The sequence below is a fragment of the Pelobates fuscus genome, chromosome 2 (assembly GCF_036172605.1).
Source record: "Pelobates fuscus isolate aPelFus1 chromosome 2, aPelFus1.pri, whole genome shotgun sequence".
In the NCBI taxonomy this organism is placed as follows: domain Eukaryota; kingdom Metazoa; phylum Chordata; class Amphibia; order Anura; family Pelobatidae; genus Pelobates; species Pelobates fuscus.
In genome coordinates, this window is record NC_086318.1 from 394,922,057 (window position 1) to 394,935,823 (window position 13,767).

Genomic DNA, 13,767 nt, shown 5'->3' on the forward strand with positions numbered 1-13,767 from the left:
TACTGTTGCGCCTGAGACAGGAGAACCGAACACTTGTGGATTATGCACTAGAGTTCAGGTCTCTGGCGGCAGAAGTCAAGTGGAATGAGCAGGCTTATATAGATGTATTTTTGAACGGGCTATCAGATATTATCCTTGATGAGGTTGCTACTAGGGAGCTTCCTGAGAATTTAGAGGACTTAATTTAGTTCATTTCTCGTATTGATGAGCGTTTAAGAGAGAGACAGAACACTAGAGAGAGGAACTTCAGACCTGCCTTTAAATTAGCTCCTACATTTCAAAGTCCTGATTCCAATACCTCACTGTATCCTGAACCTATGCAGATAGGCAATACTCGCCTCTCTGAAGAGGAGAGGCAGTACAGGAGAAGGGAAGGTTTATGTATGTATTGTGGAGCCAGAGGTCATTTGCGTCTGAATTGTCCTACTCGCTCGGGAAACGCCCGCACCTAAGTTTCTCTAGAGGACAGGCCTTGGGTGTTTCTATTTTGTCCTCTACGCATAATTATAAAGATCACAGGCTTCTGCTACCAATTTCTTTAACGTGGGAGAAGGGAATGCTAAAGACCATGGCCTTGATAGATTCCGGAGCTGCTGAGAATTTTATCGACCAAGTCTTTGCTACTAAACACACTATCCCATCCCAGTTAAGGGATACACCCTTGGCCGTTGAGGCCATAGATGGTAGACCTTTACTTGAGCCTGTTATCTCTCGTGAGACTATACCCATTAACTTAACTATTGGTATCTTACACGAGGAGAACTTATCACTTATGCTCATTTCATCTCCTTCTGTTCCCATAGTCCTGGGCTACCCATGGTTAAAGAGACATAACCCTATTATCGATTGGGAATTAGGGGAGATAATCTCATGGGGCCAGGGTTGTCAGGAGAGGTGTTTACGCAGGGTGTCTCCATTGGCTATGATTAACACACCAGATAGTTCTACCCAGTCTACAGGGAGACAGATACCTCCTCTGTACATAGACTTAAAAGCAGTGTTCGATAAGAAGAACGCTGATACACTACCCCCACACAGGACCTTTGATTGTAAAATTAATCTTTTGCCCGGCACCATGCCCCCCAGGGGTAATGTATATCCTCTATCCATTAAAGAGAATTATGTTTTAGAGGAGTATATTCAGGAGAATTTAGACAAGGGATTCATTAGGAGATCCTCTTCTCCCGCCGGGGCTGGATTTTTTTTTGTTAAAAAGAAGGATGGCTCACTCAGACCATGTATTGATTACCGAGGTTTGAATAAAATAACCATTAGGAATGCCTATCCGATCCCCTTGATTACCGAGCTCTTTGATCGGCTAAAAGGTTCTAAGATTTTCACCAAGTTGGACCTCAGAGGGGCATATAACTTGGTGAGAATTCAACAAGGTCACGAGTGGAAGACTGCGTTTAATACCCGCTACGGGCATTATGAGTACACGGTCATGCCTTTTGGCCTTTGTAACGCACTGGCAGTATTCCAGGATCTGATTAACGAAGTTCTTAGGGAATTTCAACAGGATTGTGTTATTGTATACCTGGATGACATTCTCATACACTCTAGAGAGATTGAGACCCACCATAGACAAGTCAGAAAGGTATTACACAAACTTCTACAACACGGCTTATACTGCAAATTGGAGAAATGCAGCTTTGACCAGACCCAGATAGATTTTCTTGGATACGTGATTTCTGGGGAAGGCTTTAAGATGGATCCCGACAAACTCCAGTCTATTCTAGATTGGCCATTGCCTAAGGGACTCAAGGCTATCCAGAGGTTTATTGGGTTCTCCAATTATTATAGGCGCTTCATTAAGGGTTACTCTTCTATTATTGTGCCTATTACCAATATGACCAAACAAGGGGCTGATACTAAGACTTGGTCTACTGAAGCTCTCGTTGCTTTCAAAAATCTCAAAGAACTTTTTGCTTCTGCTCCAATATTAGTCCATCCTGATACGTCCTTGCCGTTCCTACTTGAGGTCGATGCCTCTGAGACAGGAGTAGGTGCCGTTCTCTCACAAAGGTTGGGGGTGGATAAACCGTTACATCCTTGTGGTTTTTTTCCAAGAAACTTTCTGGGCCTGAAAGCAGGTATGACATCGGAGACAGGGAATTGTTAGCAGTCATTAAAGCCTTGAAAGAGTGGAGACATCTATTGGAGGGCACCTTACATCCGGTTACTATTTTGACGGACCACAAGAACTTGTCCTATATTGGGGAGGCTAAGCGTTTGTCCTCTAGGCAAGCTCGTTGGTCCTTATTCCTGACTCATTTCAATTATGTGCTTACTTACAGACCTGGCTCTAAGAACTCTAAGGCCGATGCTTTGTCTCGACAATATGAACCTTTCACTGTATCTGAACCGATTCTTTCTTCTATAGTTCCTAAATGCAAGATTGTTGCTAATACGAATCTCAGGATTCATTCCCCGTTACTGGCCGAGATCATTAAGCTGCAACATCTAGCACCTAAACAGACTCCTGAGGGTCGACATTTCGTTCCTCCTACTCTTCAACTGGAGCTGTTGCAATGTTTCCATAACAGCAAGATGGCGGGACATCCTGGTATCCGCAAGACGTATGCTTTGATTTCTAAAGACTTCTGGTGGCCTGCTTTACGTAAAGATACTAAAGATTTCATCGCTGCGTGTGAAGTGTGTACTAAGACCAAACAACCTCATACGCTCCCAAGTGGATTCCTGCATCCCTTAGAGGTACCAGAGAAACCATGGTCTTGTTTGGCCATGGACTTTATTGTCGATCTACCTATCTCTAAAAGACAGACTGTTATCCTCACCGTGGTTGACAGATTCACCAAGATGGCCCACTTCATTCCCTTGCCTAAACTTCCATCCTCCCCAGAGTTGGCAGAGATATTCGCGAGGGAGATTTTTCGCTTACATGGGATACCTTCCCAAATCGTATCTGACAGAGGGTCCCAATTTGTTTCCCGTTTTTGGAGATCCTTTTGTTCTCAACTAGGTATTAAATTAAATTTCTCTTCTGCCTATCATCCCCAGTCTAACGGAGCTGCTGAACGTACTAACCAAAAGATTGAGCAATATCTACGTTGTTTTGTTTCCGAATACCAGGACGATTGGGTCGGTTTGATTCCTTGGGCGGAGTTTGCGCACAACAATCTCGTTTGTGACTCTACTCATTCAAGCCCCTTCTTCATGAACTATGGCTTTCATCCATCTATTCTCCCCTCGGTTTCTCCTTCCCAAGGTATACCGGCGGTTGATGTACATGTTGCCAATTTGAGGAAGTTGTGGGATCAGACTTGACAAATTCTTCTACACAATTCTATGCTGGTTAAGAAACACGCCGATAAACGTAGAAGGGCGGCTCCGATTTTCGTTCCAGGCGATAGAGTATGGTTAAGCACTAGGAATATTCGGCTTAAAGTTCCTTCCATGAAATTCGCTCCTCGATATATTGGTCCTTACAGGATCTTGACTCGAATTAACCCAGTGGCGTATCGTCTAGCTCTCCCAGCTGCCTTACGCATCCCTAACTCCTTTCACGTTTCATTGTTGAAACCCCTAGTCTGTAACAGATTCTCCTCCACGATCGCCCCTCCTCACTCTGTTCAGGTGGAGGGTCAGGAGGAGTATGAGGTTAACTCCATCATTGATTCTCGTATCTCTCGGGGGAGAGTACAATATTTGGTCGACTGGAAGGGATATGGTCCTGAGGAAAGAAGTTGGGTACCACAAGAGGATGTTCATGCTCCTCGCCTTCGCAGGGCGTTTCACTCACGCTTTCCGTCTCGTCCCGGTTCCTTCCGCCCGGTGGGCGTATCTGAGAGGGGGGGTACTGTCAGGGTACCTGAAGCCTCTACCTCCGAAAGAGGTAGAGACTTAGTAGTTTACTCCTCCAGCAGGTCGGCTTCCTCCATCCCTCGCGGCTCCCCTAGACACTCTCACGCCGGCCGCGAGGGATCCGTCTCATTTTATGACGTCACGCACGCTGCCCGACGTCATGACGTCAGTCCGGACCGATCTGTCACTCAAGTGACTGGAAGCCACTCAGGACTCGTCGGAGGCGGGTATACTCACTGTAACCAGGGTATTTAAACCTGTTTCTCCCACTCACTCATTGCCCTGTCGTGGTTCTAGCCTGTCTAGTCACACAGTGCTCTGGCGATTTCAGTTATTCCTTTGGTTCCGACCCGGCTAGTTTGACTTACTCTGTTTTCCTCTGGTATCCTTGAACCGGCTTGTTCCTCGCTCACCTGTCCTCTCGTTCCCTCGACCTCGGCTTGTTTCTGACCATTCTCTTTACTCTCCGTACGTTAGTCCGGCCATTCTAAGGTCCGGTATACGTACCCTGTCCTGTTTGTACTTTGCGTGTTGGATCCCTGTCCCGATCCTGACAGTATTGAAGGCCGTTTTCCATTCGTCTCCCTGCTATAAGCTCCCCACAAATCTAACTTGGTAAAAATCTTGAAGCCTTTCAGTCTATCAAATAGCTCAGTAATCAGGGGAATAGGATAAGCATTCCTAATCGTTATCTTATTCAAGCCCCGATAATCAATGCAAGGCCGCAGAGTGCCGTCTTTTTTATCCACAGCCGGAGATGAAGACTTCCTAATAAATCCTTTGTCTAGGTTTTCACGTATATATTCCTCTAGGACTACGTTTTCCTTAGTGGATAAAGGATATACCGTACCCCTCGGAGGCATAGTACCAGGCAAGAGTCTAATATTACAGTCGAAAGACCTATGAGGAGGTAAAGTATCAGCCTTCTTTTTGTCAAATACTGCCTTCAAATCCAGGTACTGAGACGGTATCTGTAAATCTGTAGATTGGGAAGAGTTAACAGGAGCATCAACTACGCAAACCGGTGAGACTTTCTGTAAACATCTTCTCTGGCAACCCTGACCCCAAGATACTATCTCACTAGTTCCCAGTCAATGGTAGGGTTATGCTTCTTAAGCCATGGATACCCCAAGATCACTGGAACTGAAGGAGATGAGATAAGCATGAGGGACATTCTTTCTTTGTGTAGGATACCAATGGTTAATTTAACTGGTATGGTTTCACGAAAAATAACAGGTTCTGATAATGGTCTACCATCTATGGCCTCAACGGCCAAGGGTGTATCTCTTAGTTGAGATGGGATAGAGTGGTTAGTGGCAAAGGCTTGATCAATAAAGCTTTCAGCTGCTCCGGAATCTATCAAAGCCATAGCATTTATTACTCCCTTTTCCCAAGCTAAAGAGACAGGTATAAGAAGCCTATGGTCTTTATAAATCAAATATAGAGGACAAGATAGAAACCCAAGGCCTGTCCTCTTGAGAAACTTAGGTGCGAGCGTTTCCCGGCCGGTTAGAGCAATTTAGGCGTAGGTGACCTCTTAATCCACAATACATACAAAGACCCTCCCTTCTCCTTTACTGTCTCATCTTCTGAGAGCCGAGTGGTTCCAATTTGCATAGGTTCTGGAAGAGCTAAAGTTGTAGAATCAGAATACTGAAATGAGGGGCTAGTCTTATGGAAGGTCTACGGGTTCTATCCTGAGTATTCTGCCTCTGTCTCATATGTTCATCTATTCGGGAAATAAATTAAATCAAATCCTCCAAATTTTCTGGAAGTTCTCTTGTGGCAACCTCATTTAGAATCTCATCAGATAACCCGTTCAAAAATACATCCATATAAGCCTGTTCATTCCATTTGACTTCTGCCGCCAAGGATCTGAACTCTAACGCATAATCCACGAGGGTTCGGTTATGCTGTCTGAGACGTAGTAGACGTAGAAACAGTAGTCTAGCTGCATTGGCCTTTCTTCCTGGGGGATCAAAAGTCCTCCTAAATGCAGCAACAAAAGCATTATAATCATAGACTAACGGCTTATCATTTTCCCACAGAGGGTTAGCCCATCTGAGTGCTTTGTCAATTAGTAATGTGATTATAAATCCAACCTTCGCCCTGTCTGTAGGGTAGGCGCGAGGTTGTAACTCAAAATAAATACCTATCTGGTTTTAAAAGCCTCGACAAGTGTCAGTAGAGCCGCCATAGCGTAGAGGGGAAGTGACACGAGAAGAAACACCCACTGTGGCTACCTCTAGGCCTGTACTTACAGGGGAGATAGAGGGAGTACGCATCTCCTCTGACTGATTATTAGGACAAGATAGCAAAGCTTGCAGGCTAGGGCTATCTGATCCATTCTATGGTCCATGGCCTCAAATCTAGAGTCAGGAGAACCGACCTGAGAGTTCGCACCTGCAGGATCCATTGGCCCTGTCGTAATGTCAGGATCGTGACAGGGATCCAACACGCAGAATGCAAACAGGAGATAGGTACGTATACCAGACCTTAGAATGGCCGGACTAACGTAAGGAGTAGGCAAAGAATGGTCAGAGACAATCCGAGGTCGAGGGAACGAGAGAGCAGGTAAGAGAGAGACAAGCCAAGTCAAAAGGATAAGAGAGGTAAGCAGGGTCGAAAATACAAAGCCAAATCAAAAACCAAAAGACAATAGAAATAAGAGCACTGAGTGACCAGACTAGCTAGAACCACGACAGGGCAATGAATCATTACAAATAACACTTTTATACCTTGGCTCTTTACTTGTTGTCCCCGCCCCCAACAAGTCCTGATTCGCGGTTTCTGGCAGGTCGGGACGTGATTGACGTCGGCTAATGAGCGCCGCGTCATAAAAGGAGGCGGAGCTATCGCGGCCAGCGTGTAAACGTCCGGGGAGACTGACGAGATCGGGCGTGCCAGCCCCCTTTTGAGGACGGACGTCTAGGTGTCTAGCCTCCTCTGAGGTAGACACCATAGGTAACATGACAACTTTAAATGGACCCAATGAGATTTGTATCTCATTAAATGGACCTTGTTCCTCTTTATTTATTTTGCATATGTTTACTATTCATAACAATTGGAGTCTATATCATTTTTATTTTCTCAGAACCCAAGTTAGATAAAATCGATTATTCAGTTAACTGCTATTTTCGAACTAGTCTAGTCTGGCTGAAATGTTGCAAATCATTATGCCACACCTAGGATACTATCTTTGTCAATACCCCGGAGACTTCCGTCTCTCTCTAAGTCTGGTATATCAGTCTAGTAAAGTACAGGGTGTGAAATATGTGTTCGGCTTAGAATATTTAGATCACCTAGTTGCCCACCCTACTTACACTAACTGTAACCCATCAAAGTAACTGGCCTGTCAATTGGTGGTTTATTCACCAAACACTGAATATACAGCTGAAACTCAGCTACAGATCTTTTCTCACATTCACCCACAAACTCACACCTCTCCTTGAGGACTGGGTTGGGAACCATTTCTCTTAATAACTACATTCTAAAAGTATCCACTGATTAAAACGGTTTTGTTAAAAAAAAAATAATGGCACTGTAACTTTCGCTGACACAGTCTGGGAAGTGACCTTATTAAAGTGACATCTCACTAATCCGCTGTACCGTATACTGTGAAGAGTTGACGCACTGCTCACCGTTTATATCCTAGCAACGGTAAATGTAAGCTGCGTACACACGATTTAAACACCACAGCTCAACTGGATTCCACATCAGACAGAGCCCTGGGCTGTCAGCGAGCATTCTAGAACAGAACAACGTGGGATATTTTATAAACACAATAGCACTTGTTTAAATTACACAGTGCTGGTTACATTCACAGTCAGAATTTCTCTAAACACAAGGGTCACTTTCCCTGATAATTGTTTGCATTTTAAAACTTGCTTAATTTCAGCATTATTTCATATAATGCACACTTGCAACATTTTGTATCTTCTGTGTATACATATATGTTTTAGGAAGCTCTGACATTAAACAGCATTGCTACTTGTGGGGTCTTTGCATATTTTGCAGAGACCCCCCAAGGGACAGCTCGTATTGCAGGAGTTGGTGGGAGAAACTAGGGAGATATACTTGCCTGAAACTGCCCTGGTAGGTGCTACCATCTTTCTCTGGGGGTCTGTCTTTAGGTCCTGTATGTTAGAATACAAGCAGAGGTCTATGGAAAATCCCACGGGGGCGGAGCCTAACCACGAAACAGGAGAGACACCATTTCTGGTAGCTCCCGACCAGGCATTGAAATCCAGCACAATCCCTCTGCTTACCAGACTCCAATACCTGCGGGAACGGACTGGGGACCATCTGCAGCATCCATTGATGCCTTTCCTATACTCCCCAAAGCAGGGGAAGCCGAAACGCAGGTCTGGGGCCTACTACTCACAGACGCCCGCATACCTTGAGGGGCTCCTCTGCAACTGGAGCCTGTACAGTGCTGCTGACACCTGCCGCATCCCAGCACGCACACACACACCTACCTCCAGCAATGGAACGCAGATCCCAGAAGCCACAGCCTGGCAACAACACGGAGCAGCGGGACATCGGCACTTTCATGAGGCAAGTATCGACCAAAATGGCGACCACAGAAAGGCCCAAACCTCCCAACAACCCCAAATGTGCCAAGCCTGACCCCCAACCCGACACTAGCAACACAAGGGGAAGCACAGATTAACTCCACAGACATCCCTGGGGGGACAGCCCCTGCCACTAAGCAGGACCCCCATAACATGCAGAATACACTGCTAGAAATACAGAGGCTCCTCACTGCAGACATGGCTACCCTAAAATCAAGCATAATACAGATCAGTGAGAGGACGACCGCTGCTGAAGGGGACATGGGAAAAATACGCGGTGAACTAACGGAAATGCAAAGCACAATGCACCAACTCCAAAATGCACAGCACAACATGGCGCTACAAATAACCGCACAGGAAGACAGACACCCCCGACGATAACAACGGAGGAATTACGGAGGAATTACCCCACTACATGAGGAGACTCATTGCCACTCGATTACCTGCGGCCCTAGCCAAAAAGTTCACCATGGCTGGACTGTACCGCCTACCTACCACCACCAAGACCTCGACCCCAATCACGGGCGATGTAATTATTCGGTGCTTGTCACCCCAAGACTAAAGCTACATCATGGCAGCAGTGAAGGGCAAGATCCCATTGTTGTTCGAGGACTCGCATCTAACATTCTACCAGGACCTTACCAAGGCCACGCTACAATGGCGGAAATCATTGGCAGCCCTCACTAGCCACCTACGCTCAGCAGGAGTAGCATACAGATGGGGGATGCCGAGATCCCTTCTTGTATCCCATAACAGAACTGTTCACAAGCTCTCAGCGGAATCTAAAGCAGTGGCGCTGCTCCAGGAGCTGCTCCAGGCAGCCACACCGGCCACCTCTACTACACCTCTCACCCAAGCCTGGGACCCAGAAGCAGCAATACCATTTGGGCCAAGAAGCACACCAAGACCCACACCAGCCACCTGACTGATAAGGGAGAAGCAATCTGCAACAGTTCATGTTCTGTATCTGTACTTTTCACTTTAGTTCTCTCTGTTGCCAAAATACTAACATGTTACCCTTTTGGTACTCATACCTTACATGGCCAGGCCCTACTGGGAGCAGTTTAAGCTCTGTCTCGAATGTACATACACATTAGGCACACCCACCAGAGGTATACAACCCCCCCCCCCCCCCCGACGCCCTCTTGGTTAGGGGCACTTACCTCTTTGGGGAACCAAATAGTCCTCCTGACACCACCTACTCCACCACTTTGGCTACCCAAACGACTGCCTCACACCCAACCCTCATGAGCTACAAAGCTACAAACCAACAGTCTACAACCACCCTCATGTCCCTCACTCGTTATTAACAAGCACCCAGAATGTTAAAACCCTGCATCCACTCACTCTAGCTAGCCCATACATACTGCCTCAAATCGACCTGGTAGAGGATCACCATCGCATAATCTAAATACGCTAGTATGCACCGACTCCCCAACCGGGGCTACAACCCTACTACATATATAAAAAAAAAGTGCGTAATGTCCTCAATGATGTACCAGTTTCTTGCAAACTTCGTTCACTGTATGATAAATGTTACAATGTAATATCACAATTGTGCCAGTCCTTGTTGATGTGACAAGGCAGGCTTCTGTATAATTTGCTGCACACCAAAAATAAAGAATTGTAAAAAAAAAAAAATCCCACGAGGCCAAAGGATGCTCCACATATCACACATTGTGCAAAAGGATGCATTTTCCCACTGGTGCCACTATCGATGACTGCTGGAAAACACAAGAACTAATGGCAAACCCATAAGTTTGTCAACTTTGGTTTGGCCCATAAGACAAAGTACTCCTTGTTTTGTCTTACGATATTGTGTGATTGTGTTGGAATTTCTACAAAAGGGTTTTCAAAAAATTTGATGTGATGTAGATATACTGTTAAAAACACATTTATGAGGAAACTAGATCTATGCTTTTTTCTAACAAATTAAATTCTCAACTTAAAACGAATAAGAAAAGGTGAAATAATTGGGGTTGCCATGTGAACAAGATCTATAAATAGGTCAATCAGAGCCATTTGCTTAAGCCTTTTAGAGAAGGCCTACTGGTATTACTAAGCGATTATATAAAATACTGAATAATTACACTGTCAGCAAAGAGGATATCATGTTTAAAGCAGAATTGTCACTGTGCTGAAAGTGTCGGTTCCTCATTACCTCCTCCCAGTAAATGTTATTGTTACATAGTTACATAGTTACATAGCTGAAAAGAGACTTGCGTCCATAAAGTTCAGCCTTCCTCACATTTGTTTTTTGCTGTGATCCAAAAGAAGGCAAAAAACCCAGTTTGAAGCACTTCCAATTTTGCAACAAGCTAGAAAAATTCCTTCTTGACCCCAGAATGGCAGTCAGATTTATCCTTGGATCAAGCAGTTATTACCCTACATTGAAAGATTATATCCTTGAATATTCTGTTTTTGCAAGTATGCATCTAGTAGCTGTTTGAACATCTGAATGGACTCTGATAAAACCACTTCTTCAGGCAGAGAATTCCACATCCTGATTGTTCTTACAGTAAAAAAACCTTTCCTTTGCCTTAGACGAAATCTTCTTTCTTCTAGTCTAAACGCATGACCTCGTGTCCTATGTAAAGTCCGGTTTGTGAATAGATTTCCACACAATGGTTTGTATTGGCCTCGAATATATTTGTATAATGTTATCATATCCCCTCTCAGGCGACGTTTTTGTAAACTAAATAGGTTTAAATTTGTTAACCTTTCTTCGTAGCTGATATGTTCCATTCCTTTGTGGTCACCAGTGCAGTGAAGGTAAGTAAAAATGCACTTACCTACAGTGAACGTTCATGTTCAGTGTCAGATCACCCCACAATGCGTGTACACATACAGAGAAATGTCATACAAGCACACAGACACTGAGGAATTCTTTCCTTAGTGACATACACACGTGTGTCCGCACATGCAGCATTGCGCGTGTTAAACTAATTTATATAGCATGGTGTGTCTGTACCAGGACAAACAAGCATGCAATGAAAGCTCTAAGATAAACATGTTTGCAATTTTTTTAAGTACATGTTTATCTTACTTCTGAAATTTCTACTTTAACGCTCATCTTCTAATATGAACAATTTATTTTCCATTAATAATGATAGTTTCCTGGATGATAATGCTGTTTCACTAAGACCTTGTCCATCGTTAAGCCAGAACTTAATGGCTTTTTTTATTTTTGTTTTATACAACACTGCGGACTTAAGAAGAAGGGGAAATCTATATTGTTCCCAATTTAGTAATAGGAGTGTATTTGTGAGAGGATCTGTGTTTCGTCTCTAGTTCAGAAATGGCACAGATTCAATCTGAGGTTTCGAATGACCTTAAAAGACCAAGTATGGGAGTTTTATGTTGGGATTCATCATTATAACTACAACACACAGTCCAAAACATTACTCAAAGGCAGTAAATCCAGTAAAAAGTAGGAGAGAGCATCAAACACTTACTTAAAATACAGAACCAGAATCAAATTACAAATGGAAAATTACATTTTAATTTTGAACAACATTACTGGTTAAGTTAAAAAATATAAAAATTTAATTTTTCCCCTTTATTTCTGACAATTCACACTTAACTGAATAATTTACCGTGTGTGTGTGTGTGTGTTTGTGTTTGTGTGTTTACAGTCACAGCAAACTCTACTGTCACTTGGTAATTGTTTTACCGTATTACTGAGAACAGAAAGGATACATCCCCAGGATTACTGCTTCCAGGCATTTGATAGGTAAGGACTCTCTAGTCATTTCTCGAGCCGTCTCCATTAACCTGCACAATCCAGAAATAAATATATGCAGTCTTAATATATAAATACATGTGAGTCTAGACAGATTGTATTAGCAAGAATTAGCAGCAAAAGCCTTGACGATATAAATATCTTAACCATCAGACAATGTTTGTGATCCTTCATTGTTCGCTGTCAGCTGTCAGTCTGGCAAGACCTTCCTATTGATACAAGTGTTTTCTGTCTGTTACACATTATCCGTCCATTAAAGGAACACTATAGTCACCTAAACAACTAGAGCTTAATGAAGCTGTTTTAGTGCATAGATCATGCCTCTCAGGTTTTGCTGCATAGTTCACTGCCATTTAGGAGTTAAATCACTTTGTTTCTTTTTATGCAGCCCTTGTCACACCTCCCCTGGCTATGGTTTCACTTTCAATCAGATATAATTTACCTTAAACAATTTTATCTCCTGCGTTGTAAATTGAACTTTAATCACATACAGGAGGCTCTTGCAGGGTCTAGCAAGCTATTACCAAAGCAGGGGATAAGAAAATCTAAATTAAATAGAACATGCAATAAGGGAAGGATAAACGTTAGATGACTCTTTACAGGAAGTGTTTAGGAAGGCTATGCAAAACACATGCAGGGAGGTGTGACTAGGGTTCATAAACAAAGGGATTTAACTCCTAAATGGTAGATAATTGAGCATTGAGACTGCAGGGGCATGATCTATACACCAAAACTGTTCCATTAAGCCAATGTTGTTTTGGTGACTATAGTGTCCCTTTAAAGTACAGCAATACACGGTATGATGGAATACAGGAGCATTTTAGTACAGTTACACTGTATACAAACTTCACAAGTCAAGTAAAATGATAAAGTAACAGGGGTTTAGTTTAGTAAGCAGGAGTTCCTTAGAATCGACGAGGAACACGGGAAATCTTGAAGAGGTTATTCACTGTGAATCAAGTGTCAGCTCTCCACCAATAAGATTCATATGGTTAAAACAGAACTTTTTGGATAAACTCATTTTTCTATACAGACCTGGACGCATGTTTTGGATAAAAAGCTTTGTATTAAGCAGTAGGCTGCAGGTAAAGGTACCAAAAAATGTGGGCTGAATTCTTAAAATGGCGCTGCCGCTTTCGAGTTTTTCATAAAATTAAATCTTTTTGAAAAAAACGTCATATAAAATGCATTGGAATTTTACTACAATTGAAAAAAAATATCTGCAAACTTCTCAGGGCAATGGACAGATACCACTACCACTATAACCACTGACCTTTGTATACCAGTGGTAGCCTGTCACTTCCTCTACGGAGAGCTGAGAGCTTCTGTATGAAGCTTCTGTTAGCTCACTGGCTGAGAGTGTCAGCTGATTGATCAAGGCCAGTGTTCCCTAACCCAATCCTCATGGCCCACTTACATTGCAGGGGCATATTTATGTATTTCCCTGTTTTATTCCAATGGAAATACTGCCAAAACCTGGAATGTTGGTGGGCCATGAGAACTGGGTTGGGGAACACTGATCTAGGCCATTGAGCTAAACTTAGGTCAATGCAGAGAGCTTCTGGTTCTCATAGATGAGGTGACCAAAAACCTGCAATCCAAAGGTAAGTTGCCAAACCCTTTGCA

The 13,767-nt window shown here is 43.6% G+C and overlaps 1 protein-coding gene across 1 annotated transcript in view; it reads right to left on the reverse strand.

Annotated features, from left to right (window-relative positions):
• Window positions 1-13,767, reverse strand: part of VASH2 (vasohibin 2) — a 93,515-nt gene that overhangs the window by 29,962 nt on the left and 49,786 nt on the right. The window contains exon 5 of the mRNA XM_063443847.1: window positions 12,099-12,173. Coding sequence (XP_063299917.1) covers window positions 12,099-12,173 — 75 coding nt within the window. The remainder of the gene's footprint in view (window positions 1-12,098; window positions 12,174-13,767) is intronic.